The sequence below is a fragment of the Camelina sativa genome, chromosome 20, assembly GCF_030686135.1.
Source record: "Camelina sativa cultivar CO46 ecotype springtype chromosome 20, ASM3068613v1".
Lineage (NCBI taxonomy): Eukaryota > Viridiplantae > Streptophyta > Magnoliopsida > Brassicales > Brassicaceae > Camelina > Camelina sativa.
The window spans coordinates 511,045-539,030 of record NC_141899.1 but is presented as its reverse complement, the minus strand read 5'-3'; the positions used below and the strand labels follow the sequence as shown (position 1 = coordinate 539,030).

At 37.2% G+C, this 27,986-nt stretch overlaps 12 protein-coding genes across 23 annotated transcripts; 4 read left to right on the top strand and 8 right to left on the bottom strand.

Moving 5' to 3' along the window:
* Positions 1-81: 81 nt before the first annotated feature.
* LOC104768383 (amino acid transporter AVT1D) lies at positions 82-3,124 on the bottom strand. 3 transcript variants are annotated; one of them, XM_010492332.2, is made up of 11 exons: positions 2,625-3,124; positions 2,236-2,522; positions 1,941-2,155; positions 1,817-1,840; positions 1,546-1,729; positions 1,219-1,438; positions 988-1,123; positions 738-903; positions 602-645; positions 462-524; positions 82-365 (listed from the first exon to the last, which is right to left on the bottom strand). In XM_010492332.2, exons 1-11 carry the CDS (start codon positions 2,849-2,851, stop codon positions 270-272), a joined length of 1,662 nt encoding a protein of 553 aa, XP_010490634.2. In that variant the 5' UTR covers positions 2,852-3,124; the 3' UTR covers positions 82-269. The 3 variants fall into 3 exon arrangements, with proteins under 3 accessions (XP_010490634.2, XP_087362395.1, XP_087362394.1); XM_087506269.1 differs by having other exon boundaries at positions 1,813-1,840; positions 2,625-3,059; XM_087506268.1 differs by having other exon boundaries at positions 1,546-1,725; positions 2,625-2,976.
* Positions 3,125-3,293: 169 nt separating this feature from the next.
* Positions 3,294-5,982, bottom strand: LOC104768382 (amino acid transporter AVT1E-like). Its single transcript, XM_010492331.2, has 11 exons — positions 5,809-5,982; positions 5,445-5,716; positions 5,150-5,364; positions 5,036-5,059; positions 4,772-4,952; positions 4,470-4,689; positions 4,227-4,362; positions 3,952-4,114; positions 3,825-3,868; positions 3,660-3,722; positions 3,294-3,570 (listed from the first exon to the last, which is right to left on the bottom strand). Exons 1-11 carry the CDS (start codon positions 5,964-5,966, stop codon positions 3,475-3,477), a joined length of 1,572 nt encoding a protein of 523 aa, XP_010490633.1. The 5' UTR covers positions 5,967-5,982; the 3' UTR covers positions 3,294-3,474.
* A 1,167-nt stretch (positions 5,983-7,149) lies between these two features.
* On the bottom strand, positions 7,150-8,096 carry LOC104768381 (uncharacterized). The gene is made up of 2 exons (XM_010492329.3): positions 7,688-8,096; positions 7,150-7,415 (listed from the first exon to the last, which is right to left on the bottom strand). The coding sequence occupies exons 1-2, from the start codon at positions 7,951-7,953 to the stop codon at positions 7,271-7,273; spliced, it is 411 nt and encodes a 136-aa protein (XP_010490631.1). The 5' UTR covers positions 7,954-8,096; the 3' UTR covers positions 7,150-7,270.
* A 9-nt stretch (positions 8,097-8,105) lies between these two features.
* On the top strand, positions 8,106-10,031 carry LOC104768379 (hsp70 nucleotide exchange factor FES1). Its single transcript, XM_010492327.3, has 6 exons — positions 8,106-8,403; positions 8,692-8,834; positions 8,911-8,961; positions 9,056-9,277; positions 9,397-9,499; positions 9,609-10,031. The coding sequence occupies exons 1-6, from the start codon at positions 8,318-8,320 to the stop codon at positions 9,955-9,957; spliced, it is 954 nt and encodes a 317-aa protein (XP_010490629.2). The 5' UTR covers positions 8,106-8,317; the 3' UTR covers positions 9,958-10,031.
* Positions 9,995-11,205, bottom strand: LOC104768380 (thaumatin-like protein). Its single transcript, XM_010492328.2, has 2 exons — positions 10,936-11,205; positions 9,995-10,794 (listed from the first exon to the last, which is right to left on the bottom strand). Exons 1-2 carry the CDS (start codon positions 11,003-11,005, stop codon positions 10,118-10,120), a joined length of 747 nt encoding a protein of 248 aa, XP_010490630.1. The 5' UTR covers positions 11,006-11,205; the 3' UTR covers positions 9,995-10,117.
* Positions 11,206-11,682: 477 nt separating this feature from the next.
* Positions 11,683-14,391, top strand: LOC104768376 (uncharacterized). The gene is made up of 12 exons (XM_010492325.3): positions 11,683-12,230; positions 12,312-12,438; positions 12,544-12,617; positions 12,704-12,750; positions 12,838-12,976; positions 13,069-13,113; positions 13,212-13,401; positions 13,487-13,548; positions 13,644-13,744; positions 13,826-13,880; positions 13,956-14,000; positions 14,092-14,391. Exons 1-12 carry the CDS (start codon positions 12,041-12,043, stop codon positions 14,250-14,252), a joined length of 1,236 nt encoding a protein of 411 aa, XP_010490627.2. The 5' UTR covers positions 11,683-12,040; the 3' UTR covers positions 14,253-14,391.
* Positions 14,270-15,070, bottom strand: LOC104768377 (light-harvesting complex-like protein OHP1, chloroplastic). Its single transcript, XM_010492326.3, has 3 exons — positions 14,732-15,070; positions 14,516-14,638; positions 14,270-14,429 (listed from the first exon to the last, which is right to left on the bottom strand). The coding sequence occupies exons 1-3, from the start codon at positions 14,870-14,872 to the stop codon at positions 14,361-14,363; spliced, it is 333 nt and encodes a 110-aa protein (XP_010490628.1). The 5' UTR covers positions 14,873-15,070; the 3' UTR covers positions 14,270-14,360.
* A 161-nt stretch (positions 15,071-15,231) lies between these two features.
* On the bottom strand, positions 15,232-17,031 carry LOC104768375 (putative cyclin-D7-1). The gene is made up of 5 exons (XM_010492324.2): positions 16,634-17,031; positions 16,311-16,397; positions 15,934-16,228; positions 15,712-15,827; positions 15,232-15,613 (listed from the first exon to the last, which is right to left on the bottom strand). Exons 1-5 carry the CDS (start codon positions 16,892-16,894, stop codon positions 15,356-15,358), a joined length of 1,017 nt encoding a protein of 338 aa, XP_010490626.1. The 5' UTR covers positions 16,895-17,031; the 3' UTR covers positions 15,232-15,355.
* An 834-nt stretch (positions 17,032-17,865) lies between these two features.
* Positions 17,866-20,668, bottom strand: LOC104768374 (oxysterol-binding protein-related protein 3A). Of its 2 annotated transcripts, none has more exons than XR_015592073.1 (10): positions 20,458-20,668; positions 20,097-20,190; positions 19,886-20,002; positions 19,729-19,801; positions 19,476-19,594; positions 19,265-19,386; positions 18,991-19,167; positions 18,737-18,907; positions 18,466-18,644; positions 17,866-18,370 (listed from the first exon to the last, which is right to left on the bottom strand). XR_015592073.1 is itself a non-coding variant. In XM_010492323.3 (10 exons), exons 1-10 carry the CDS (start codon positions 20,553-20,555, stop codon positions 18,133-18,135), a joined length of 1,362 nt encoding a protein of 453 aa, XP_010490625.1. In that variant the 5' UTR covers positions 20,556-20,668; the 3' UTR covers positions 17,866-18,132. The 2 variants fall into 2 exon arrangements, 1 of the variants encoding a protein (XP_010490625.1); XM_010492323.3 differs by having other exon boundaries at positions 18,737-18,881.
* Positions 20,669-21,504: 836 nt separating this feature from the next.
* LOC109131118 (uncharacterized) lies at positions 21,505-22,274 on the top strand. The gene has a single exon (XM_019241689.2). It carries the CDS (start codon positions 21,588-21,590, stop codon positions 21,849-21,851), a length of 264 nt encoding a protein of 87 aa, XP_019097234.1. The 5' UTR covers positions 21,505-21,587; the 3' UTR covers positions 21,852-22,274.
* A 32-nt stretch (positions 22,275-22,306) lies between these two features.
* On the bottom strand, positions 22,307-24,476 carry LOC104768373 (phosphopantothenate--cysteine ligase 2-like). 9 transcript variants are annotated; one of them, XR_015593848.1, is made up of 10 exons: positions 24,404-24,448; positions 24,126-24,259; positions 23,901-24,018; positions 23,767-23,811; positions 23,592-23,677; positions 23,384-23,436; positions 23,232-23,290; positions 22,965-23,066; positions 22,756-22,875; positions 22,374-22,680 (listed from the first exon to the last, which is right to left on the bottom strand). XR_015593848.1 is itself a non-coding variant. In XM_087506264.1 (10 exons), exons 8-10 carry the CDS (start codon positions 23,064-23,066, stop codon positions 22,427-22,429), a joined length of 465 nt encoding a protein of 154 aa, XP_087362390.1. In that variant the 5' UTR covers positions 23,232-23,290; positions 23,384-23,436; positions 23,592-23,677; positions 23,767-23,811; positions 23,896-24,018; positions 24,126-24,257; positions 24,404-24,476; the 3' UTR covers positions 22,374-22,426. The 9 variants fall into 9 exon arrangements, 6 of the variants coding, with proteins under 6 accessions (XP_087362392.1, XP_087362390.1, XP_087362388.1 ...); XR_015593847.1 differs by having other exon boundaries at positions 22,374-22,669; XM_087506264.1 differs by having other exon boundaries at positions 22,374-22,669; positions 23,896-24,018; positions 24,126-24,257; positions 24,404-24,476.
* A 1,215-nt stretch (positions 24,477-25,691) lies between these two features.
* LOC104768371 (wall-associated receptor kinase-like 20) lies at positions 25,692-27,923 on the top strand. Its single transcript, XM_010492321.3, has 3 exons — positions 25,692-26,614; positions 26,706-26,765; positions 26,839-27,923. Exons 1-3 carry the CDS (start codon positions 25,786-25,788, stop codon positions 27,921-27,923), a joined length of 1,974 nt encoding a protein of 657 aa, XP_010490623.1. The 5' UTR covers positions 25,692-25,785.
* Positions 27,924-27,986: the final 63 nt, after the last annotated feature.

The following is a 27,986-nucleotide window of genomic DNA, read 5'->3' as shown; positions in this document are numbered from 1 at the left end:
AATTTATAGACCAGATCAGTGGTCTAAGTTTTAGAGAGAATATTGATGATTGCAGTTCGCAAGACCAATCATTTCAACGAATTTTGCTGCCAATGAATAATGTATATTGAGTTTTTGCTAAATGAAAACCATGATACATATGAATGATACATTTTGTGACAATTTTTAAATCCAAACTGTGGGACTATCTTTTGGTTTCATCTCTCTATATGTTTTCTAAAACCAAAAAAAAAAACCTCTGAATAAACCACGATCGATGTTGCAGTTAATCATGTCATTTGATTGGCTAATCTTGAGATAGCCGAGTAAGTACCACAACAACCACTCACCACCCCGAAGAGTATAATGAATACGCATAGTCCAATCTGAACAAATGAATCAACACAAAGAAAAAGAAAAAACGGTTAAAGTTTACTAAAATTCCCCAAGAGAATCAAATGATATAGTGGATATGTGCTTACTTGTGTGTTGCTTAATTTACCCTTGAGGATACTGAGATAACAAAGACATGGAAAGATAAGAGCCTGAAACAACAACAAAAAATGTCAGTGGTTTGATCAATATTTTTAATTTCAATTTTACTTGAGATTGAAGAACTTACCACAAGCATTGCAAGGAAGGATCCGATTAGTGCTGCCACGATCGCTGTAATAGAGAATATTTGATTAGAGAAACTATGGTGATATGTGTTTCTTGCTTAGGAAGTTAGAGTGACAGTCTTGGTATAAAGAAATTACCGAAGAAAGGAACTGAAAGAGCAACCACCAAAGTAGAGGTAACTAGGACTGTTCTAAATATTATCGATACACCATGTGATCTCATCTTAGCCATAGGAATAAGCTCTTCGAGACTCATAACGATTGGGGTGATTGTTAATGCGTATTTTGTCATAGGTGTGATGACCTAGAAGGTTAAACAAAATCACTTTCTGGTTATACAAGTACAACTAACTATATACAGAGAACATAAAAGAATGTTGTATTTTACCGCTGTCCAGACCGCAACTTTAGATGCAAAGAATTGTTTAGGCATGTTTAATGTAAACTGTGATTCGACCGCTTCGCCAAACATGGTGTAGCCACAGGTGGCAACAGCTATGTACAAGAATGTGCAAAAAGTAAAGCTGCATAAGAGAAAAAGGACAGCAAAGGAGCAAGTCAATTAGGGTTCAGAGTGAAACAAGTAAGGAGAGAGGTTTCTCTAGCTAGAAGAACTTACCAGATGACTAAGACGAGAGGAAACTTTGAAGGATCTTTCATTGAAGAGTAGATGTTAGGAAAAACCGAATGACCCGAGTAACCAAAACCGAAAATTCCTATAGCGACAGGTAAGTTACTGAAGTCAAAAACTTTTCCTGTTGCATGAAACCCAATTCCATCGACCACACCAATCCAGAAGAGGCAGAGACCGAGCAAGATTGACGCCAAGACTCCACCAACTAGATTTTACAGTTTCAAAACCGCAAGAATGGTCCATCCATTAGATCTAAACCAATCGATCGAGGAGATAAACTTAAAACAGAGATTTTAGTGGGAAAAACCAAACCTGAAAGGTAAGAAAGCAAGCTAAGATCTTTTAGCCAGACTGTTGGAAGAACAAGAATGGTGGTCAAGATTGCAAAGATCTGAGAAGAGTCTAGTGATATCCCCGAAGCAATGCTTAATGAAATGTTTGGGAATAGTCCTGATAAGTTATCGCTCATCATGATTATGTACTCCACACAAGCTGCCTATTTATGGACACAACAAAGTTACAATTAACAAAAACAGAGTTAATGGAAGAATCCAAAGCTGTTCTCAGAAGAAGTATTACTTACGTACAACTCCACGTACAGAAGAATCTGCAATTCAAGAAACAGAACAAAAACCTAAGCTTCAGTTTCAAGGAAGAGAATCTATATATGAAGGGATTGTTGGTAAATGGATCTGAAACAAACTTACAGAGATGATGAAGCGACCGGTGATTCCAAAGGCGGCTTGACCAATGTCTGGGTAAGTTTGAAGACCAGGAGAACTTTCTAGACATCTCTTCATGAGAACACCTGTGTAGCAAGTGATGACTCCGAAGAACAAGAGTATGAGCAAACCAAGCCATCCACTTTCTTTTATCGCATAAGGCATTGTTATTAACCCTAATCCGCACAAAACATTGGTTCCTGAAAACAACTACATTACTCCCCAAATCCAATTCAAATCAGACATAAGCAATCATCATTAGGGATTAAGAGCTATGTACCGTTGAGGACGGATTGAGAGAAAGAGCAGAGGTTAGTTTCCGGTACTGGAAGATCGGTGACGGAGAGCTTGAGCTGAGATGAAGGGTTGAAGGGTGAGATGGTTTCGTCTTTGTCAGGAACAGGTTGAGAGAGAAGTGGTTTGCTTGAAGAAGAAGAAAACGAATCCGTGAAGGAAGATTGTTGTTGCTTCTTCAGAAAGGAAGAGACTAATCTCCGAGAAGAACTGCCTCGAGGCATGAAACTCACGGTAGGTGGAGTCATTCCGGACAACAAATCCATTGATTGTCTGAAACAAATTCATCTGAAATTTTGTAATCCAAAGAGATTTGCAAAAATACAAAAACAGAGGAAATTGATGATTTTTTTTTTTTGTTTTGTCTTTTTTTACCGATAGCTTTGTGGCCATGGAGGATTTGAGACATCGGAGAGATTGTTTTCCGAACGGTCTCGAGATAAGGGAGATGAGGAATCAGAATTCGCTCCGTTTCTACGATACTCACCGTCTTCTCCATCGTGGTGTTCATCGTCGGAACAAGCAAGGTCTGCTTGGTTTTCTTCGTCATCAGTAAGAAACGAATGGTCTCTGTCGTGTAAGAATTCTTCGTCGAGTTTCATATCTTCTTTTTGTTTTTCTTGTTTCTTTCTCAATCTGAGAAGAAACGTAGAAGAAAGAAAAAGTGCAGAGAGAGAGAAGGAGAGAGATAGACGGAGAACGAGTATTTTGTGTGTTCCGGCGAGTCAAAGAGATTTCTTCTATATATGGAAACAAAATCAATTTTTTTATAATATTTGTTTCCACTTTTTATTTTTAAAATTGCGGTGTAGATTTCATGCTATGCTGACGATGACTGGTATTTTTAGGATTCTTCGTATCCTACGAACTTCTCTGTTGACTAACTTCCAAAATTGTATGTTCATTATCAACACTGCACCCAGTCCCAATTTTCAAAATATTCCCAACAAATTCATTTAAAATTGTGCACCAGTCAATAGTGTCCTTTTGTTTTCTACTTATTTTGGACATATTTAACATATTTTGTCTAGAAACACCACTCAATCATGTTGATAGTAAATTCATATATATATATGTGATAAATGATTAAAAATACAATAAACCGTAATCCAAATAAAATTTTGGTTTGATTTCTAAGAAAATATTACTATTTGTTTTATCAAAAACAGATTTCTTCTAATCAAATGCATCGCATCCGGTTTATTATTCCGCAAACAAAAACCAATCAGGTCATCTCGTCGATTAATCTCGCAATAGCAGAGTAAGTCCCGCAGCAACCACTCACAACGCCGATGATGATGATCAGTATGCAAACTCCCATCTGAAAAAACAAATTTTAATCACAATTTTATGTGAAAATATAAAATTCTAAATCGAGGTTTTTTTTTTTTTTTTTTTTTTTTTACTTACTTGAAAGTTGGTTAATCTACCCTTCATAACGCTGATGTAACATAGACATGGGAATATTAACGCCTGACAAGACCAAAACCGAAATCGTCAACAACTTATTTTGATCGTTAATTTCGGAATCAGAAGGCCCACTATATTGAGATTGATTTGTACTTGAAGACTTACGATAAGCATTGCGATGAAAGATCCCATCAGAGCCGCCACAGTAGCTGCAATAAACGTTGTTACATTAACGAGTTTGGCCACTTGTTACCAAAGTTAGGGGTGATGGGAAAAAGGAAAGAGAGATTACCGAAGAATGGAACTGTGAGTGCGACGACCAAAGTAGAGAGAACTACGATGGTTCTAAACAAAATAGAGAAACCTTTGGATCTCAGCGAAGACGGTATTAGTTCTTCTAACCCTAGCATGACTGGAGTGATTGTTAAAGCGTATTTCGCCATTGGTGTAACGACCTAATTATAAAATATGCCAAAGGAACACAACATAATACTATTATATGAACATTGTGAGAAGAAGATATGAGTTTTTTTTTTTTTTTTTTTTCGATTTGGAAGGTTATCTAACCGCCGTCCAGACTGCGATTTTAGATGAGGTGAATTGCTGAGGCATGTTCAGTGTAAATTGGGATTGAATTGCGTCACCAAACATCGTGTATCCACAAACTGCAACGGCGATGTAAAATAGAGTGCAAAACCCAAAACTGCATAACGCAACGAACGGATATTTCATGCAATGAGAAGGGATGAAAATTTGACCTAGAGGTGTCTTGGATTACAAGAAATATGTTTTTTTTTTTTCTTTTCTAACCTGATGAGAAGCACCATAGGAAACTTGGAAGGTTCTTTCATGGAAGAGTATATGTTGGGGAAAACAGAGTGACCCACAAAACCAAACCCGTAAATTCCGATTGCGACTGGTATATTAGTTAAATCAAGAGCTTTACCGCTAAGGTTAAATCCAACCCCGTCGACTGATCCAGTCCAAAAGAGGCAAAGCGCAAGCAAGATTGAAGAGACGACACCTCCGGCTAATAAATAATATAAACATCTCTTTAGAACTAAAGACATCAAATATCAGAGATAACTGTGCAAATTAATTACGAGATGAACCTGAAAGATAGGACAATAAGCTGAGGTCTTTGAGCCAAACAGTCGGAAGAACTACTAGAGTCGTTGTAATGGCGAAAATTTGATGAGAGTCTAGTGATAATCCGGTGATGTATAAGGATGTGTTTGGGAACATCCCTGACAAGTTATCACTCATCATGATTATGTATTCCACACAAGATGCCTACAAAAACATAACCAAAAAAAGTTAACTAGGATCTTAGATTCATATGATATAAAAAACATGAAATAGAGTTTGGTACTTACGTATAACTCCACATAGAGAAGTATCTGAAAAGTAATTCCAAACCCAAAATTAAGTTAGGATCACAACTCACACTCAAAGTCAAAAGTCAAGATTGATTTAAAAGAGAATCTTACAGAGACGATGATGCGTCCAGTGATGCCAAACACAGCTTGACCGATGTCCGGGTAAGTGTGGATCCCAGGCGAGTTCTCGAGACATATCTTGAGGAGAATACCTGTGTAGAAAGTGATAACACCAAAGGAGAAGAGTATGAATAGCCCTAACCATCCTCCTTCTTTCACTGCGTAAGGCATTGTAAGTAAAGCTACTCCACATAGAACATTGATTCCTGCAACAAAGAGAACGCTAAGAAGATCTCTCATTATCAAATCTATATTAAAACACTCCTAATGATGTTCCAATAATTACCGTTGAGAACGGATTGAGAGAATGTGCAACTGCCGGTTTCTTGGGGAGTTAACAGATCAGCAGGGACTGATAGCTGGAGATGAGAAGCAAGAAATGATTTGATGGATGGTACAAAAGAGTTTTGGATCTCATCTTTCTCGATGAGAAGCTGCTGTTTGGTCGGTGAAGAAGTAAACGAACCGAAAACAGAGCTAGGTCGTCTCTGGTGAAACGAAGAGACAAAACTTGTACTGGGCGGAGGTGTAACTCCAGTCAACATATCCATAGATTGTCTGAAGATTGAAAACAAAAAGATATTATCATTCTTGAGATCTCTAACAAAAAAAAAAAATAGAGCAGTGTTATTTTTCTTGAAATGGTGTACCGGTAACTTCGAGGCCACGGAATGGAAGGGTTATTGGAGCCGTTACGAGATAACGGTGTTGACGGAACAGAGCTCCCAGTTTGGCTTTCTTCGTCTTCTTCTTCATCTGTCTGATATAAATCTTCCCTTTCTTGATCGAATGTCTCGTTTTGCTTCATCTGCTTAGTAACAACTAACACAAAGTCGAAGAAGACGAAGAAGAGGACTATAAATAAGAAGAAGAAGAAAACAGAGGACGCAACGAAACGTGTTGTGATATTTTAAGTTGTAAAATTATTGTCACGTTTCTTTTATCTTCTTTAATTGCCACGTCTCCCTTACATATGATGCTGTCTTCGGACTTTTTAGTTTCGAATGTTTTTTACAAATGATTATTAAGAACAAATGAATGTACCAAATTCAAATAAAGAATTCATAACTATAGCAGAAAATAAAATTCATTAGAATTTTAAAAACTATCGTTATTACATAAAAAGAAGTAATAGTCACTTTTATAGTATAGAATTTGAATGATATTATGTAAATTTGCATATGTAAACTTGTATGTAAAGACATCTGTCAATGTAAGATAAAATAGTAATTAAAAAAAAAAAAAGTTTCAGTTTCAGTTTATAGTTAGATACTTTGTATGTATAATCATAATTTCAGTTTGTAGTTAGATTCTTTGTATGTAATCTAGATTCTATTGGAACTTTAATTTAGCATCATTAACTTTGTACGCGTAAGGATCATGTATAAAATCTTTTTTTTTTTCAGTTGTTTCGATATAATAATGTTCGTTTTGAACAAATTATTAGTACAAACGTTTCTGGCGAGGTTATTTTACAAAACAGAGAAACAGTTGGTCATTGATTTCCCACTAAAAAATGTTTTGAAGAAATAAAATTTAATGTATCCGTCAGGACGGTCAGGCCTATATAGAATTTAATTTGCCACCACTAGAGAGATTACTAGTACTTTTTTACATATACTATAATTTTTCTCACTGCATCATCTCTGTATATTGAAGTAATAATGACAAATCCAACAACAAAAGCAATAAGACAAAGAAGCAGCCCAACACAACGAAACGCTCATTGGACCGGCCCTTAGCCCAACTTGATGAAGCAGTGATCTGCTGGGTTGTTTCACCAACACCAAGCAAGCAAACCATTCATCAACCTGATGAAGCAGTGATCTGCTGGGTTGTTTCACCAACACCAAGCAAGCAAACCATTGATCATTCCTTTCATAGAGTATTTCTTACAGCACAAGAAACTTACAACAACAAAAGCTATTGTTTCACCAACACCAAGCAAGCAACCCAGGCTATCTTGTCAGAGAAATAACCGAATAATTCACTTACAGAGAAGAAGAGTAATATAGATGGAGTGTTTTTTTACATACACAAACAGGAGATAGAAATATATAGTTATTGATTTGTCTTTGTCCAAAAAAGATTATATAATAATAATAATGATAATTAGGAAGATTTGTCAATCTGGTTAAGCTTTCCGAGTCCATTGCAGTTTGCGCAAACGATCTGAGGAAGATCCTTGCGTGCCGCATTCGCCCTCAGAGTTGCTCTTCCCTTCCTCACAAATCCTGCTCCGTCACATTCCGGACACCTATATACCACACCACATTTTCATGCCTTCTACACTATATGATGATTTCTCTTTCGGTTCACCGGTTAAGATATGTTCTTAACAGGCTTAATTTGTTTCAATCAGGCAAGCAAACCATAAACAGAGGATTTAGTTCGGTTAATTCAGAATCAGTATGGTTAAAGTAATCCAAAGGTTGAACCGGACATTTAATCAGAGAAACTGAGTCTAATTTGGTTTAACAAGCATCAAAACCGGTTTAATTCAAAAAGATGAGAGAGTGGTTTACGTACGTGTCTTGGCGTTTGAAGAGGATCGGGAATGCAGTTCCGACGAGAGCAACGGCGATGGCTCCTCCGATCAAGTAGATGGTTCCGTCCGAAGAGACATCACCGACGGCGGCGACAACTACGGAAGAAGAAGAAGAAGAAGATCTCTTGTTTCTTGGAAAAATCACATTGTTCGGTGATGATGATCCCCACGAAGAAGAAGGTCTCGCTTGTTTCAGAAAGCTCGTCGATGACACGAACGTCGTTTGCATTGCCGGTGTGGTTGCCATGATTCTAGGGTTTCAATGTAAGTGATTCCGATTTGGGAGAAGTAGAAAGATGTGATTTTGATTTATGGAAAGCTTTTTTTTTTTGTTTGAATTAGGGATTTGATTCGTGACGTGTCACTCTCTCGAAGTGGATAACGTTTTCCAAGTTAGATTTTTTTGGGGTCTTCTTCGTTTTGTGTGTGGATAAGGTGGGGACCTCCTTTAGGATATTTCGAGTTGACAATTGGGCCTGTTAAAGCCCATTGTTATTTGAAAGTTAACCTAATATGGATGGACCTCAAAGGCCCAATCTATTTGCGTCATTCCATTGTCTCCGGCTTTGACAACAGAGTCTCCTCCCTCCTCTCTTCCTTCTGTTGCTTCAATGGCTAAAGAAGGACCTAACTGGGACGGTCTGCTTAAATGGAGTCTCTCTCACTCCGATGGTACTCGCCCTACTCGCCATTTAAGGTACGATGTTCTTTGTAACTTCGCCCATCTCTCTGTTGTTCTTTTGGGTTTTCGTAGTGTGGTTATGAATCATGCTTTGGAATTTGAGTTCGTGTAAATTAGGGTTTTTTGGGGGGTTTCTGTGCAAGCTTATAAGTTTTGATTTTAAACTCATAAGCAAAGAAACTTTTTTTGAGTTGGACTATCCAAGGTTCAAACTTTTCCTCTGTTCCTATAATGAATCCTTTGGTTAGGTTAAAAATAACCGTTTCAGTATAGTTATGATTTGAAATTGTTTTGGTGAGACAGTGAGGAGGATCGAAAATGGTTTGCAGAGGCAATGCAATCGCAAACCGTAGATGTAGTCAAACGGTTGAAGGAGATTACACAAGTAATGCAGACACCTCAACAAGTTTTGGAGGCTCACGATGTAACACCTCAAGATATCCAAGGTTGGGAATCTAATTCATCAATGTTTTTCTTCCTTCGCGTTGGTTACTAAAATTTTGAGTTATGATGATTTGGTAGATCTGCTGGATGAGCTGCATGAACATGTTGAGTCTATTGATATGGCTAATGGTGAATATTTTCATACTTTTTCCCTTTTAAGTTTTTTCAATAACTCTCTTTTGATTACTTGGCTTAACATTTACTTGTTTGAATGTATGGGCAGATCTTCATTCCGTTGGAGGCTTGGTACCTCTTCTTGGCTACCTCAAAAACTCCAATGCTAATATCCGAGCTAAGTCTGCAGATGTCGTACGCACAATAGTTGAGAACAATCCTCGAAGTCAAGAATCGGTTATCGAAGCCAATGGTTTAGAGTCTTTGCTTTTGAACTTTACTTCAGACACTGATATGCATTCTCGGACACAAGCGCTTGGTGCAATATCATGTAAGCTGCTCTGAGTTTTAATTAATTTAGATGATTAAAAGCTTCTCTTTTTTATAAACTTGGTTTATAGTGAATCTGATGAATGTATTATGATTTACTTTTCTTTTTGCTTGGAGCAGCTTTGATTCGTAATAATCAACCAGGGATAGCGAGTTTCCGGATTGCAAATGGCTACACTGGTTTAAAATATGCGCTGGAATCTGATAGTGTGAGATTTCAAAGGTACTAATACTACTCAGCACTTTACTTAAATATTCAATATCTATTGAACTTCAAGATCTGCTGTTGCTAATTTTCAAAAACTATTGTCATTGGGTTTCTCATTCTTCAGGAAAGCTTTAAACTTGTTGCATTATCTTCTACAAGAGAATAACTCAGACTGTGATATTGCTATAGAACTCGGGTTTGACCATTTGATGATGCACCTCATCTCTAGCATTGATGCTGATGTAAGAGAAGCTGCTCTTCGGGGACTGCTCAAGCTCACCGAAGCTAGAAAAGAGTGTAGTACTTGTGGTTCTAGCATAGAGAAAGGCGATGAGAAACTGGGACAGATTCTAGAAGATCGTATCAAAGGAATCAGCTTGATGTCACAAGAGGATCTAGCAGCGGCTAAAGAGGAGAAACAGCTCTTAAAGTCTCTGTGGATCACATTCTATGACGAACCTCCTACTCTTTAGAGACAAAGGCTTTGTAAGCACTACAACCTAAGGATTGTTTATGATGATCAATTTTGATTCCATTTCGAGTTCAAGTTTTTCACTTTTACATTCAGTGATCTAATAAAGAAACTGCATGATAAACATAACACAATAAACCCCAAAATCAATCAAAGCCCCTTCACTTTGGAGGACAGAAAGTGATAACATAACGAGAAGCCCTACACTTATTCAAACTACTGGAATCATCAAACGCAAAACTATAAGCTTTCGGACAGATGGCTTTAAACAGGTTGGCGAACAGAGTCGGCTTACAAGCCTTAGGATTCGCATATTCTCCGGTACAACAGTACTTGGCTGACTGCATCGCCAAGCAAGCACTTTTACAACCAACCACTTTGCCACCTCTCTTAACTTCCAAAGCCGAAGGACAACAAACATTCAAATTAACTTCACAAGCCGCAACGCCACATCCAACTCCACCGCCGATTGGTTTCATCGACACCGGAAGGTTGAATCCGTCGACTAGACTCACGTCGTAGAAATGTAGCGGCGATGATGACGAGCCTAATGTCATTTCCACTACGGTTGCTGGTGGTACACCGCCGGTTCCTTGGCAATTGATTGAACCGCCGTTACAATCTCCGGTTTGGCATGAGCCTTTGCCGTTTTGGTTAAAGGTGCAGCCTTGTCGACCCCAGATTCGACCGGACCATTTATCCGGTACGTCTATTATGGTTTCTTCGCCGCTTCCCATGTGGAAACCGCCGTTTCTCGGCGTGATTTGGCCTCCGCCGCCTAGAATTCCCGGCCATATACTCTCCTGGCAGTTATTCACTAGTATAAGCTGAGCTCCATCTGCAAAAATATGTAAAGACACAATTTTTACTAAATCCGTTTAGGTGAAAGAGTCAAAACAAACAAATAAAAATGCCATTTTTATGCATTTTAACATTAAAAAAATGAAATTTTGAAGTGAACTTATTTGAGATATCGTACCAATGAAGGATGAGGACAATAAGGCTGAGGTAGTGAGAAAGAGAAGGAAGATGGTGGCAGAATTCGCCATTGTTGTTGTGTGGGGATATGTCACGGTCTAAAGTTTGCTTTTTTTATGGTAATTTTCAAAGAGAATATTAATAGAGGAATATGGAGGGACGTCGTGGTTGATTGAGGAAGAAGTGGAAACGTGAGTTGCAAGACTAATTGGGTGTGGTGAAGTGGATTGTTGTATAGGGAACTGCCAAGTGCTTAAACCTTTTATAAACTGAACTCTTTCATGGGATTAGTGGGGAAAGATAAAGATATGGAGGCTTGATTGAGAGACTTCTTATAAAGATCTATTTTTACTTTTCGTTTTAAGAATGGGTTAAAGTAGGATTAAAAGATAAAGAAAAGATTCACATGTCTCTCAATTTTTATTTAGTGGATAAAGATTTACACTCACTGGTTAATTCATCATTTCTGATTTTATAAAGTAGAAGGGAAAACTGTATGTATATATATGTTTATTTATGACCATAAACTTCACTACTAGCTATTTTCTACCTTTGCGGATGACCTTTTTCACTTTGTAGATCAAATCAGCAAAGAAGAGAGCATATATGCATTGCTTCAATGAGAGGATTTGCTTTGTTTTTAAACAAAGGCTATATTTTGCACAAAACAAATCATTACGTTCTCTTTATAATGTTCTTATAATTTTTGAAAAATGTAATAATAGAGATTGAAGCCAAGAATGTCACTAGACTTGCTCTTTATAATTAGTGGGGAGGTTGATGTTTTTGGTGGATAGGTATCTGAATATCTGATATTTGCAGAGATATACATATATATCATATTATATATGGTTAATTGCTCCATATAACTTCAAGCTGAAGCACAATAACAGATGAAACTGAATAATGATAACACTTAATGCAATATTATTTGGTTATCACTAGACCGACTCAATTAATCCAAACCGAAATATTGAAATTAAACCGATTTGACATTGGGTAACCACATGTAACGGCGAGGAAGAGCTCTGAAGTTGTCCGAAGTCTTCCGCAAAAGCTTTCTTCTTCTGAGAAAGAACACTGGAAAAAAGTAAAATTAAGTGAATATGATTCGCGCGGCTGCCAAATTTTCAAGAGCAGCAGCTCGTGGTCGCACGATCTCTGTTAGAGGAAGCCTTGTCCGATACTCGACGCCATTGAGATTGATCCACGGTGAAATCAGTGTTCCAAACGCGAATCATGTTGCTATTCAGATGGTCAATTACGCTCTTTCTCACGCTAGGTCACAAAAATCAGGTCTTTTCTCTATATTAATTAGGGTTTTCTAAAGGTGCTTAAGCCTTAGCTTCTGACTGATTGATTAACTTCGATTTGCAGATGAATCTTATTCCCAAGGGATGTTAGTGCTTGAACAATGCCTTGGGAATCAACTGAACGATGATCAGGCTTCCCAAGATTCTAAAGCAACAGTCTTGCTTGCCATGTCTGATCTTTTATACGAAAGGTTTCATCTTTTTATTTACCCTGTCTCTTTCTCTTATTTTGTCTTTCAGTTGGAAGCTTACGGTTCTAATATGAACGGCTAATGTTTGGTTGTCTATGTTTACAGTGGGAACAGTAGTGAGGCCATTGAACGCCTCAAGCAAGTCATGACTCTGACACTCTCTTCGTTGGCTATTAGAGGTTTTTTCCTTGTGAACTTGATAGTTTCGTTTTGTGGTTTTAGAGTTGTTAGATATTTGTGTCTGAAACTTTCTTTTGTTGTGCAGTTGCTGCTGTCGAAGCCCTTGTTGGTCTGCTGATTCAGTCAGGACAGGTTCAAATCCAAACAGTGCTACTATGTTTGTGTGTGACTCTATATAGGAACTTGTATTAGAGATTTGATTTTGTTTTTCCTGTTTAGGATGATGCTTCATTGAATGTTGCTGACAAATTTCTGGAATTGGTAAACGAGAGTGGCCATGAAAATCTTCAAGATGTGGTTGCTGCAGCTAAAGCGATCAAAGGCCTCGTTGAGCTTGTGAAAGGAAATATCGAATCCGGTAGAGAAATAAGCCTCAACCTTTCTTCTATGTGTTTTATACTATACAGTAGGTTTGTGTATAGTTTAATGGTATGGTTTTATTGGGTGCAGCCGAATCTTTATTTCGAGGACTTGAGAATCATGAAAGCTGCAAAGGTGCACACTTGTATTTTTTCTGTTAATATGGAGCTAGCCTTGTCGTTTATATGGTGAAATCTGATTTCTGAAACCTCTTCATAACGACATAATAACAGGTAACTTGGCACTTTCTTATGGTGAATTCTTGCACGCCACCGGAAACTTTGAAATGGCAAAGGAGATTTATCAAAAGGCAATTCAAGGAGTTACAGAGACCAAAGAATCTATGTGCTCTTGTAACATGAATCTGAAGGCAGTCTCGCTAGCAGCCACATCTTCTCTGGGTCAGCTGGAGTCACACATTGGGTAGGCTTTGAGTTTGTGCATACAGGTCTCGTTTGAACTTTTCGTTTATATCATTAGTCTCCCTGTTTGTGTTTGCTTTTGTTAGAAACTTTGGTGTTGCGGAGACAACACTGACACAAGCATTGTCAATCGCTGAGGAATATTATGGTACTGTGTTGTGTGGTGTTTTGTTTATCAATTCTCAATGAACAATAGATTCATTTGACTAATAGATTCCCCTGTTTTGATCATCCTTCGATCAGGAGACAGTCATCCTAAGGTTGGTGTAATGTTAACCGCTGTGGCTCTGATGTACGGTAACAAAGCAAGGCAAGAACGCTCGAGTTCTATCCTGATTCAAGAGGTCAGAAACAAGTTTCTCTAAACTCAAATAACTTTGCAATCTCCTCATCTTATACCTACTCTTTTTTGTTCTTCATAATAGGGCCTCTTCAGAAAAGCGTTGGATCTCATGAAAGCACCTCCACTAGATTCAGAAGGTACTTAAACACGCTTTCTTTGCATGTTATCGAGACTAAGAGGATTGCCCTCACAATTTACTCTGTATTCTGTAGGGGTGATAAACATGGAAAATCAAGAAGTAATGGCTCTAGCAAGAGGTAAAGCTTTCACTCGTTTCCTTTTGAACACAATGTCACAGACGATTGTTCAACTTAGCTAAATTGCTTGTTGGACATTTTGATTGTGCAGGAGGGTATGCAGAGCTACTACTGATTCAAGAGAACAGAAGAAGCGAAGGAGAGAAAATGAAATCATGGGCTGAATCAGCGTGGAGAAACAGACGCATCTCTCTTTCAGAAGCATTAAATAAAGCAGCAATCATAGATACTCGCACCACTCGTGTACTCTAGAACTTCTATAGAAGTAGTTGTTGTGAAGAGAAATCTCAAAAGATTCAAACTTTCTCATAAACAAATGTTTTGACGTTTTTGATGTGTAATTACACTTATTAGATTACATTACAGAGGAAGATCAAGTCCTTTCCCAATCTCTACACCGATCATCTCGAGTATTCCCTTGTTCAGAATCTGTAAAACGAGAAAATAGTGATGATATTTTCAGCTTTGATATATCTTGTATGTCTTAAAATCATTGTACAGGAAAAGAACCTCACCAGTTCGACAATGAAAGTACCGATGAGACCCATCATGCAAGCTCTGGAGTTCCAAATCTCAGCTGTTTGTGTGAAACCAAGAAACGCAGGTTGAGATTTTGGTTGTACTTTTGGAAATATCACCTACAAAAGTGTTTTATATTTTACCCATTTATACCATTGAAGAGATTAATATTTCATTATTGAAAGAAAAAAATAAGTTCGAATTTTGTTTACCCCTTCAGGGAGTTTCGCGGCTCGGACAACGAGAGTCTGTTGCTTCCGACTGAAACAGAGGTTCTGTATCCGACCATGCCCTTGAAGTGACAAGGTCGAAAGTGGATGAAACAGAGATGACGTTAACGGCGACGAACTCATTCTAATTTTTTGGGCCTTTGGAGAAGAAATAAACGATTAAACAATTTAACGTTAGCTATTGAATGAATCTGTTTATCTTCACAAATCAGAGAGAGCTTGCGCTTGTGGATAACACTTGTTTGTTACTACAATCCATTCATATTTTGCCACGTCTTCCTTCCTGTAACATAAGTTTTTTTTTTCTTTTTTTGCTAGACTAAGAATAAATACAAAATTATTTGACAAAATTTTTATATATTTTATTTAATTATATACCTCATTAAATTATTCAACTTATTTATCCTTTTCTTTTCAATTGTATTAATCAAGTTCCAATAGAAAGGAAATATATGTCTTTGTACTTTGTTGACAAAAAAAAAAAAGGAAATAAATCTTTATTTTATTATCATTCATATGCTACGATGCATTACAGTTGAGATAAATCTGTGTATATATAAATAATAATATCTTTTGTTTTGTAGTTAGAAAATATATAAAAGAATGCTAAATGTGGTTTGACATTCCAATTGTCATTCTTTTAGCCGGACGAAAGTCGAATTGGTGGTTCTCTCTATCTCTCTTCTTCTTATCAGATCGTATAATCTGAAAAATGGCAGAGAGATCTTCAACGTAATAATCATCATTCCCTTCTCCTCCCTGCAGCAGACTCATAAAACTTTTCGCTTCGAATATTTTCCTTCTCGACGGCGGCTGTACCATGCTACGAGATTTCATCACGTCAACACATTTCACAATGTTGTTCTGCATTTTAATGTTAAAATGATAATTTACGTAGTTAGTCAAATTTAATTTCGGCGACTAGTGAAAAAACTTATTTAAAAAAAAAAAAAACTATTTACCTTATGATGTTGACCAAAGAGATTCATAATTTTTTCTCGAATCCCATTCTCGTCCAAAACATCCCACATAGCCGCAGCTGCCACAACGCTTGGTGGATATTGAAGCATTTTCAAATCTGACCCATGAGAATATAAATATGATCAGTTTACCAATGAAATTATATAAATGTATTCTTCCATAACAAGTAACAATTAGAGGATAAAGATAGGTCATAGAATTACCGCATAAATCATCGAGCAGATGATTAGTGATTCGGTTCATCTTCATATGATCATCTATCACACCGATTTTCGAAACAAGGGTTTGCGAAAAAGAATATATCGTGACAGAGTTCACGCGCCAGTCAAGAGCTTTCAACATTATGAGTTCCATCTTAAGAAGGGTGTTCTGGTGAAACATATGATTCAGACCTTCCATCTCGAGTTCTTGAAGCAAAGGAGTTGAAACTTCGTTGAACTTTGACGCAATCGATAGTGAGGTTAATGCAACTAGTTCTACCATCCAATTCGTCCATTCCTGCGTTTATTATAAAACAAACCATTTCATTCGGCCACAAATAGTAAGTAAGAGTTGCTTAAGTAAAAATAAATTTACTTACCTCGCAGCTAGTCATATAGACGAACCGATCAAAGCAATTTGCGGCGGAAAATACTGTTTCATATGAAAGATTTAGCCGACTCCGAGTCTGAGAAAGCACAGACAAAAATTAACTTTCAAATTATAAGTTCTCACGTTAGTATAAAATCATTCAATACTTTTATAGGAAAAAAACATTTTCGTAACCCCGACAATTATTATAAGTCGATCTTAAAAGATTTTATAGGTTGTTATACGTAACTATAAAATTGAGTAGATAGATACCAAATCTCAGATAGAGAAAACAAAGAAACAAAAAAATATAAAATGTAATAATAAAGATACCTGAATTAGCCATTGAACTGCTTGAAACCTCAACTCGGTTAACTTCTTAGATACGAAAAACTCAATAATCTTGTCTCCGTGATTACTGAAACACAATTCTTTCTCCAAATCCACAGAAATGGCTTCTTCCATCGTCGCATCGTCTATCGCCGGGTACATCAGCGCTACGTCATTGTCGAGAGTAGTGCGGCGGGAGTTTGGTAAAGGCTCCGGAGTTAGAGGACTCGCGGGCCATGACTCTTCGCAGAGTAGATTATCCATTACGAACTGAACCGGTTTGATAGAACCGGTGTCAGGGTTTATTCAACTCTTCACTCTGAGAACAGTGTTTTGAGATCAGTGAACAAAAAAAAGTGACGTATATATATGGATAGAGAAATAGAGAGAGAGTCGTGGAGAAGAAAATGGGAAGTTATGTAAGACAGTTAAAAGTTTAGAATAATACGTCGGTTGAATCAGAAGAAGATGCGTCCGTTTATTGAACCGATTGAGTTATAAACTCGACCTTATAACTTTAGTTTAGGGCATATTTAGTGAACTAATTATTAGATACGTTACATTACATACGTACTAATACCATATATTTGTTCAATCATATAAAATTTAGTGGAGTTTGTAGATTTACTCTGTATAATAAGATAAGAAAATCATAGTAATAATATGTACACTTTGTTTTTTTTTTAATTACAAATCTATACAACTTTATTTTATTTTATGTGTTACTCAATATATTGCAGAGTGTGTAAGAAAATATGATTTTTGCTACTAAATATATTGAAGAGTGGAGATAGTTGCCAAGGGATATAATAAGAAGACGTCGTCCCACATGAAATGGGGTAAATGCTTTGCTTTCTACCCAATTGGGTTAAGTGATGATTATCTTCATATAGATTTCATGGTACCAAAAAAACGTGTAAAAAAATAAATGTTTCAGAAACCAACAAATTATTTTTAATTTTTAACCTACCTCGTGAACAGAAAGAAAGAGTATTTTTAATTTTAATTTTAACCAACCTCGTGAATACACACGACCTTCGCGTACCTCATCCACGACAGCTAATAATTTACTATTTTTTTGTTTTTGTTTTTTTCCTGCACCAACTTCCTTATTTATGTTACCAACCTATGTATTAGTATTATCGATGTTCTAGTGATTTCAGTCTATCTCTTATACTAGTAGTAACTAGTAACTTATCCACTAATAAATGTTTCTGTCTAACGTACGACCAATGTTTTGTTATTAGTTGCTTAAGCCCCAAGAAACTTCTCTGTTTTATTAGTTGCTTAAGCCCCAAGAAACTTCTCAGACAAATTTCTCAATCTCAGAAAACAGTAATCAACGTTTTTTCAAAAACCGTAAATAGAATCTATATAATAAAACAACATGGAATATCATTTACGGAAAAATACATTGAAACTGGTGATTAATACCAACAACAAAACCAAAGATGTAAGAAGGAAACAAGCATTACATAACACAACTAATGGCACCCCAAGGGTTAAGCAGATAGATCTTCGAATTGCCAAGGATTGAATTGCGTCAACTTCACATCGGTGTTATCCTCGGCGTTGTCCGCTGTGGCGCGGTGCACCGAGTACTTTCCATTGAATTGGTAAACTTCGAGATCACCCCATGGTGTAGGAGTGACTTCCTCTGTTTCATCAAACCATTTTGGAACAAATTTTTGACCTTTCTCTTCTCGGCTTCTCTTCTCAGCTCTCTGTCTCTCCTCTAGGCTGAGAAACAAAACCCGGGTTCCATTACTCGGGGATGATGAATCAAACAAATTGGTAAAAATTGAAGATAAAGACTACTATATGATTAGAGTTACCTGCTCTTTTCGTATCCAGATTTAGACATATCACCCATCTCAAGTGCGTATCTATCAGGACGCAAACGTGAATCTGATGACAATAGCTTTTTAGGGGCAGTGTCAAAGCTATTGAGCTTGTGAGCAAAGTGTGTGTATTGGTATTTATCGTTCTTTGGAGCTTCAGCAACCTTCCATACCTGTGATAATGTAACGGAATTAGAAGGTAACTGAATATGTTATACGGATGATTGATTTGCTTGAGTTCGGTAAGGAGAAAATTTAACAAAACCTCCTTCAGCTCGGTGCCTGGAAGAGGTTCGCCTTCCGCGTCACATGGCTGATAACTCAAGGACTCGTTCCATTTACCGGTCATTAGTATCTTGGGCTCTTCAGCTGAACTATACACGTAACCGTCCACTTCATAACGTCCAGATCTGTCCATTAGGTCCACATTTCAGCTCTAAATGGAGAAGGGATGAAGATGAGATTATAGTACATCAGATATGTTTAATAGTTTTTAGGTTTTATGAAGAAAGAACTTACCCAAACCAGCCACATGGTTGAAAATAAAGCACCACTTTGTCACCAGTGGTCAGGTTCGTCATGACCATCTCTCCTGGCGAATCCACCCATGTACGTCCAAAGATAAGGTTATGAACCTTAGTCAGGGGAGGTACAAGATCAAGAACTACACCATCTCTTTTAAGTGTCACTCGTGTCCTGCACACAGATTCATTGATACAAAAGTTCAGTGTTTTTTTTTTTTGTCTCACAATTGAGAATCTGAAATCTAATATACACATTCAGGAGACTTTACCTTCCTACTGGGTAGACGTCAATTGAGTTGCCTAGAAATTTTGTTTTCAGTTTTGAAGTGCAATCGTAAGCGAAATGCTCGTTTTCAGCATGACCAGCACTCATTGGTGGGTGATGACAGACCTGAGGAACAAAACATTGATACTATCAACTAAGAACTCATATGTAATGATTATTTTCCGAGCCAAAAGTGGATAAAGTTATAAAGTTACCTGTTCAGCTATAAAATTAATCCCATTATGATTAGTCATCTCATAAGTCTCCCCAAGGATTGGATTAAACGGCTTCCAGGTACGTTGGTAGGCATAATACACAGATATAGCCCATGATGCTGTTAAAAGATCAGTTGAAAGTTAGTCACACCATGAAAAGAAGCTCCAAGAAGAACAGAGATACTAATCCTAGGCAGCTATGAAGAGTTTAAACACAAGGAAGGAGAGGAAGAATGAGTATGTGCTTGCTTACATGCATATATCATACGCATGTAAGGGTCATCGGTTTTGTCAGCCATGTCAAGCAGATGGGAGTATTCCATCAACTGTTAGATAAAAGAAAAACATATTCAATAGAAACCAAAAGGTAAAGAGGTTCTTTCACTATAATCAAATCTAAGAAGACAAACCTCAGCCATCTTCTGAAGCATTGTCATGGGTTCAAAAATGATGACAGGAAGAGTCACCATAGATGTAACATCAGAACCTATGTACTTCTGCATCATCTTCCAATAGCCATCACGTTCCTGAGTAATCATGCCAATATATAAACTCAGAGGATTGATCATAAAATCACTTCTTTTGTTTTCCAATTCTTTAGTAAAACAGCATCATATATACCTCTTGCTTCCACCTTCCTCTTGCTGCTTCCTCCTCTGCATCTTCTGTACTCCCCTCCGGATTAATCACTTCAAGCCCTTCATATCCCATCAAACTAAACAAAAGCAAACATAGCTCATCAAACATAATTGATTTCTTCATAACAGCACACACACACACACACAAACAAAACTCCCCAATTCTAGAATTCAAAGTTTAAGCCAAGCCTTCAAATCCCAACACTAAAACATCCCAAAACCAAAATCAAAACATCAAAAAGCCTTCAAAACCCAACACTAAAGTATGTGAATTAATCCATCCCAGCTGAAGAACTGAGGATCCGAAAACGAGAATTTGTATATGGGGATTTTGAATTCGTTACCCGTTAACTGATTTGGACATGACCGATCCGAAACTGGTGATGGATGAAGCGATAGAGGCGAAGAAACCGCCGCCGTTTTTTGGATCGTTAGAAGCCATCACCACCGCTGATTACAGAAACAGCGGAGTATTAGATATCGATCAGCGACGGAGAAGACGAAGAAGACGATTCTTCTTTCGTTGGCGGTTCTCCGATTTGAAGTCCTAAATATGATTTTATCATTTTACTTATAACATTTAAAACATTAAACCGAACCAAACCAAACCAAACCGGAATCTTAGTTTACTATTGCTTTTCTGGTCAAGTTCACATTCTACATGTTGGGCTTCAGATAACGGCCCAGAATGTCTAATTTGTTCTATCTTTATTTAGTTTGACATCTTCTTCAATTTAGTTTTAACGGCTATATCCTTATGTGTGTTTGTTCATATTCTCTCACCTAACACGATCCTCAAAACTAAGAAAGTATATTAGTCATTGCTTTTTGAGTGAGAGATCCAATTATATCTGCATTGAAGTCAAGTTTTTATATAATTAAGTCATTTTAACTATTAACAAATATTATTTTTTTGGATAATATATTAAATAGATTGACAATGGGATTAAAACTTTTCCCGAACTATGATGCAAACTATGACTTCATTCAAGATTTCGATTTTTCGAGGCTAGCTAGTGCGGTAGGTAATTTTTATACGAATTGAATGTTGAATCAATTATGTTATACTATTTCAAACTATGATATACTAATACTTTGGCTTATACAATTGTTGATCGTTGGTTTATATTTAATAAGTTTATTAACAAACTATAATTCAAGATTGCTTGAGAAGTTGAAGGTTTCTTTATGTAAGTTGAGACTTCACTTTCACATATTATCTTTCGTCTTCTAACAAAACATCTTTAATTTTATTTTCTCTTTCGATGCATATCCTCTCAAATACATTATTTACCGTAACGCATAAGCATACGTGGCAACATACCCATCACGCCACGTCACTATCCTTACCCCTCTTCTCTCTTATATTAGTACATCAAAAGCCTTTCTCGCATTGATCATCATCACAAAAACCATAAACCTCATAGTCACAAAAAAAATTTCTAAAGGATTTATTAAAGTTATCAAACAAGATATGGAAGGTTTGATTCCGTTTTTGTACAAAGCCATTGTTATGTATAAAAGAGAAGGAAGTTTTTCGTCGGTTTTGCTCAGCGATCATCACTCTCCTTCTAACTCCGGTTATTACATGAGACTTCCAGGCGACTCCTCCTCCGGTAGGTTTCGAACGTCCGATCGCCGGAGATTTGGGACAGACCGTCTTGGATTGCTTGGAACAACGCCGTCGTCGTCGCCATCTCATGTTTCCACTATGAACATCATCAACAAACGTACGTAAGTAATTAATGATGATCGTCGATATACATACGTAAAGTTAAAGAAGATTGTGATAATTGTATATTATTAAGTATTGTTATATAATATGTACTTGATTATACGGTCCACCTTAAATTATTATACTTGCTAGTAAAAACTAAGTTTTGTTAAAATCATCGAAATTATGGTAAAACTGTAAATACAAGTGTTGCAAGGATGTCTATAATTTTGATGATGAAATTTAACAAAGATGTAATCTCTACTGGTTTTTTTTTTTTTTTTTTTGAATTTACGGTGGATCGATCATGTATGTACAATTTGTTTATAGTGGGTTTGTTAATTGTGTGTACATAGATCTGTAAAGTCAAGTGTGTAATCTTATGGATTTCTTCTATCTTGCCAAAAGTCATATATGAATATGATATTGACATTGGATTTCTTGTCACTTACGCATTCTTTTTTCGTTTACGAAGTTGCTTGTGGTTATTAATTAATTTGTCGTTGTCAATACTGTTAATTAAACATAGATCATCTACAGTATATGTTTAGTGTTAAGGAAAGACTAAAACTTTAATTGACTTAGAAGCATTTGAGGAATCAACTGTGAGATTCTTTGATGTATGTAGAATGTCGATCTACGATGATACGAATGAGATTATCTTCAACGATAGACTCATCAGGCTTATCGCGATCGCATCTAACCACAACATTACCACTGCTTGAAACAACCACAACCTCTTCCTTGCGTGTTGATAGCTCATTGGCTACAACGACGTGCACTTTGTATTTTCGTAGAGCCTTCGTAGCCTTTTCTATCAGAATCTTTGAGTCTGTCTCAAGCTGGATCAAGACTTTTTTTGCATATAAATTTATCGAGATTTGAAGAATTTAATACAAGAGAGAAACAGAGAGAGAAAGAGTCTGACCTTGAATGATATGCAGAAAGCATTCGGAGCCCACTTTGATCTCAAGACTGAAAGCATTTTAGGGACTTGAGCTAGTCTTATGTCTAGAGGACCAGACCCTGATTCTATTTTGTGCTCTGTCTGAGAGTTCACCAAATATGTATTAAAGATATTTTTGCAGACACAAGAATTTGTGTAGCCATGGCTTATAGAGGAAAAGAGACTCTTACCATGCTCTCCCATGGCACATAAAAGTCAGATACAGCAGCAGCAAGATAAAACATTGAACACGAACCTACATCTTTCAATGCCGTTGCAATCAACCTTAACATCTGTAACCATAAACATTCACAAATAGAAAGTAATTGCAGCTGTACCTCTGTGGAAGAATTCTCACTAATTCTATAGCCTTCTTGTGCAGTTTTAAGATTCGATTATATATATGTCAAGACCAAACAAAAAAGATGATTAAAGTAGCTTGTGTAGGATTCAAGAACCTGAAGATACTCATATTGGTTGAGAATGGGAGTTTTAGTAACCGACCATCTGCTACTGCCTGCAATGTTAATTGTCAAGATTATTACACAACAGAGTCGAACAAGATCAGTTATTTCGTAAACTGAAAAGAAACAAGTGGTGTAATACATACAGCTTGCTGGTCCATAACAGCCAGTTTCACAGCTTCCAAATGTGACGCATGAACTGAAAACCACAAAAAAGATGAATAAAGACACATAATTTGTTACCCATAGTAAACTGAGACACACACATACATAACGTCTATAAACCGTGCACCACGTTTGAAGAAAGATAAATCTATGTATATAGAGATTGAGAAAGAGTCTATAATGAAAAACCTTGAATGTTTGTCTTATCAGGAAACTCAAAACATTCAAGGAATGGATCATCAGGAAGAGACCTGCAATACGGTTGGCAAGTTCCCCTAAAGATTCACAAGAACAAAACCAAAGAACCACCATCAGGCCATTACCACTTAGGTTTCAACTACACAAAAACTAAAACTAATGTTACCTCCTATACAGAAAGATTACAGCATATCCAGCCTTCACAAAATTCCTATAGCACCAAATCAAAACCAAGATCAAGAATGATCCTAAAAAAGAAAAAGAACATAAATTTTTACTGAAAAATGTGAGTAACCTTACTCAGTAGAAGCAGCACCTCTGTTTCCGGAGCTGAAGTTATCGATATACCTTACACATCGTTGCTCTAATGGAACCGTAGTTCCCCCTGAAGTCACACATACGATCCTCCTCCTCCCTCCTGAAAAGATTAAAACTTTCCAAATTCATTAGAGGAAACTAACAAAAGAAACATACAATTCAAAACGTTACACATATAACATAACCACTCTGATTGATGATTCTCGCCTTGCGATGAAGAGTTCAACTCAATGAATCGATTAAGCTTCTCTATGATCTCATCCACGTTCTTCAGAGGTGGAGATGATTCGAAAAACGAAGTAATTTCATCTTCCACTACTTCTGAACTCATTTCAATTCCTCTAACGCCAAACAGTAACAATGAATCAGAATGATTTTTCGGTTGGTTCCATTACGTTGGTACATAGACTAATCTAAACTAATCTAAAACGAGAACAATTAGGTTTAATCGATCTCTTTGTAGAAGATAGTAATAGAGATCTTACTTTTAGAAACGAAACCAAGCCGAGGAAGAAGAACTTCGGAGGAGTGAGTGAGGAAGAAGAAGAAGAAGAAGATAAAAAACGGTTGGGCTTTGACGATAACTTTTTATACATATTGGGCCTTAGAAACGGCCCATGGTATCATACGCTTTCTATGTTTGCAAATAGGGACGTATATTTCTCATAAACTCACACTTCTGCGCTTTTAGTTTTACTTAAGCCAAGAAAGTACCTGAAGTTTGAATTGCTGATTTGCCAAGGTCGTTTGTGTCACTTTATTATGCATTATCTTTCTCTTTATGTCAACCAACACTTGCTGCATTCTTTTTTCTTTTTCTTTTTTTAAACTTACGAAGTTGATCCGAGAATCTATAATGATTTTATGTGATCATGATTATTTGATCTTTTGTTGACTTGAAATATATGATAAAATTAATAGTATATATAGTTTTTGAGAAAATGGTGAAATTATCTCTATTGATATGGTATTCTTAACATGTCTATAGAATGGGACGTATGAAAACATATATACTTATATTTGATCATTATAGTTTAGTTTATAGTATCATAATTAGCCCTAGGGGGTAATTAAGGGGTTGCTGATCCGAGTGGCTTTCCAGTGGTGTGGGAAGTAGGAACGGTATCTTAAACTTGGATACATAAACTCCGTAATGAACCCGGACACTTCTCGTGTTAAAGTTTTCACTTAAAATCTTTGCATGTGCAAAACTTTGGATCTTGAATACATTATTCTTCCTTATTCTTTTTTTTTTTTTGTTCCTTAGTGTGTTTATTAGAGTTCGTAACATATATATCTTGGAAGATGTATACGACGATTACGGAAGAAAAAAAATCTCTAATAGATTTACTTAAACCTACTTAAGAAAATTCTGAAGTTTTGTTTTGGTCATGATTGATCTGATCAAGGCCGAGGAGATGTAGTAAAAACTATAGTTGTCGAATATAAATAAATTTGTAACGCAAGCCAGAGTAATATCATTATTCAAACGAAGTATCAGGCTATCAGCACCTTATGGTATAAACAGAGTAATGGAAAGTATAGTTGTCGCTGAATAGTATATAAAACTTAGGAAACATGAAAATGTCGGGATGATCATGACAGACACTGAATCTATACAATCTTCCTTAGAAAATACAAACATGACTTTGAGCAAAACCAAATCAATCCTCACATTATCTCGTTTTACAACAACTCGGGAATTGCTTATTTAACTTTATCATCATCATCACTAGAAAATACGTAACAACTGTATAACCCACAACAATAACATTAACAATAATGACCTTTCACTAGTACATAAACCTTTCTTCACATCTTTTAATCACTAGTTACGTTCTCCACACGCTAATTCATTTAACCAAATATGGAGAACAACCAATCCTCCTACGCCGTATTGATACAAACTCTTTTGATCGTATGGTTAGCATGCACAGGCCATTCTTGTGCCCGCCATGCCAAGGCAAAACCTCCCATGGCTGGACCACCACATTGTCCTAACTGTGGAACCATGGCTGTACCTTATCCGCTAAGCACGGCTCCAACCTGCGGCGATCAAACCTACAGGATAAATTGTGTTGCGGGTAAGCTCTATTTCGGTGCCCTCCATGGGTCATCTTATGTCATCACGTCCATCAACTCGGTGACACAGCGGATCATTCTACGCCCTCCAGGTCTTGCTACCTCTGGATCTTGTATCTCCCCTGATGTCCCTAAACAGGGCTTTGAGCTTGACCCACATCTCCCTTTCAGCATCACTACCAGCAACACTATCTTGCTACTTAATTGCTCTCAGGCTATGCTGCAGGCGCCAATAGATTGTAGTCCTACCAGCTTATGCTACAGCTACATCAAGAACAATGCATCACCTTGTTCTAAGGCTCCCTTGTGCTGCACCTTCAGAACCGACGGGTCTCAAACCGCTTACACGATCAAGATCAATGGTGGAGGATGCCTCGCGTACCAGAGCTTCGTGGGGTTGAATCCAAACAAAGAGATTCCTCCTCCCGGGAAAAAATGGCCTGACACAGGGATCGAGTTGCAATGGGCATTGCCTAAAGAACCGGTTTGCAAAACTGATGTAGACTGCAACCTCTTGTTGGGTAAATCAAAATGCTTGCCTGACCCGACTAGTCTTGGCCTGAAACGATGCTCCTGCAAAAAAGGTTTGGAATGGGATCCGGTTAACGCAATATGTAAGTAAATCGCATAACAAGTAAACCATTAAATCAAATTTCTTGAATCATATAACTGTGTTTTGATTACTTCTTGACATACATGTATTAGGTGGTAAATGTCTCCATGCGAAACACTGCAAGAAAAAGAAGAAGACCGTTGTTTTTGCAGGTACAAAAGATGAACATTAAAACTGAATTATATATATTCATACACCATTTTAAAACTTCTTTTTCTCATGAAGGTGCGGCTGTTGCGATTGTGGGAGTTACACTAGCGATTGCAGTAGGGGTTATTGCAAAGAAACATAGTCACCAAAAGGTTAAAAAAGATATCCACAAGAACATTGTCAAGGAGCGAGAAGAGATGCTCAGCGCAAACTCCACCGGAAAATCATCAAGAATCTTCACCGGAAGAGAAATTACGAAAGCAACCAACAATTTCTCAAAAGACAATCTCATTGGCACGGGAGGTTTTGGAGAAGTGTTTAAAGCTGTTCTTGAGGACGGAACCATAACTGCGATCAAAAGAGCAAAGCTTAACAACACAAAAGGCACTGATCAGATCCTAAACGAAGTCAGGATTCTCTGCCAAGTCAACCACAGAAGCTTAGTTAGGCTTCTCGGTTGCTGCGTCGATCTTGAACTGCCTCTCTTGATCTACGAGTTTATTCCCAACGGAACACTATTTGAACATCTCCATGGCAGTTCAGACCGTACTTGTAAACCTCTGACTTGGCGGCGTAGACTGCAGATCGCATACCAAACCGCTGAAGGATTAGCTTATCTCCACTCCGCAGCACAGCCACCAATCTATCACCGTGATGTTAAATCAAGCAATATTTTGCTTGACGATAAGCTAAACGCCAAAGTTTCAGACTTTGGACTCTCAAGACTTGTGGATTTGACAGAAACAGCTAATAACGAGAGCCATATCTTCACAGGTGCGCAAGGTACATTGGGGTATCTCGATCCAGAATACTACAGGAACTTCCAGCTAACTGATAAGAGCGATGTGTACAGCTTCGGGGTTGTGCTTCTTGAGATGGTTACATCGAAAAAGGCAATAGATTTCACAAGAGAAGAGGAAGATGTGAACCTGGTGATGTATATTAACAAGATGATGGATCAAGAGAGATTGACTGAATGCATTGATCCGCAGCTGAAGAAGACTGCTAACAAGGTTGAACTGCAGACGATGCAACAGCTCGGGAATTTGGCATCTGCGTGTCTTAACGAGCGGAGACAAAACCGGCCTTCGATGAAAGAAGTTGCTGATGAGATCGAGTACATCATCAATATTCTGTCACAAGAGGTTACTGAGACATAGTTGTATTATTAGGATTTGTTGTACTCTTGCTCCGTTCCAGGTTATGGATTTGATGATAAAAGA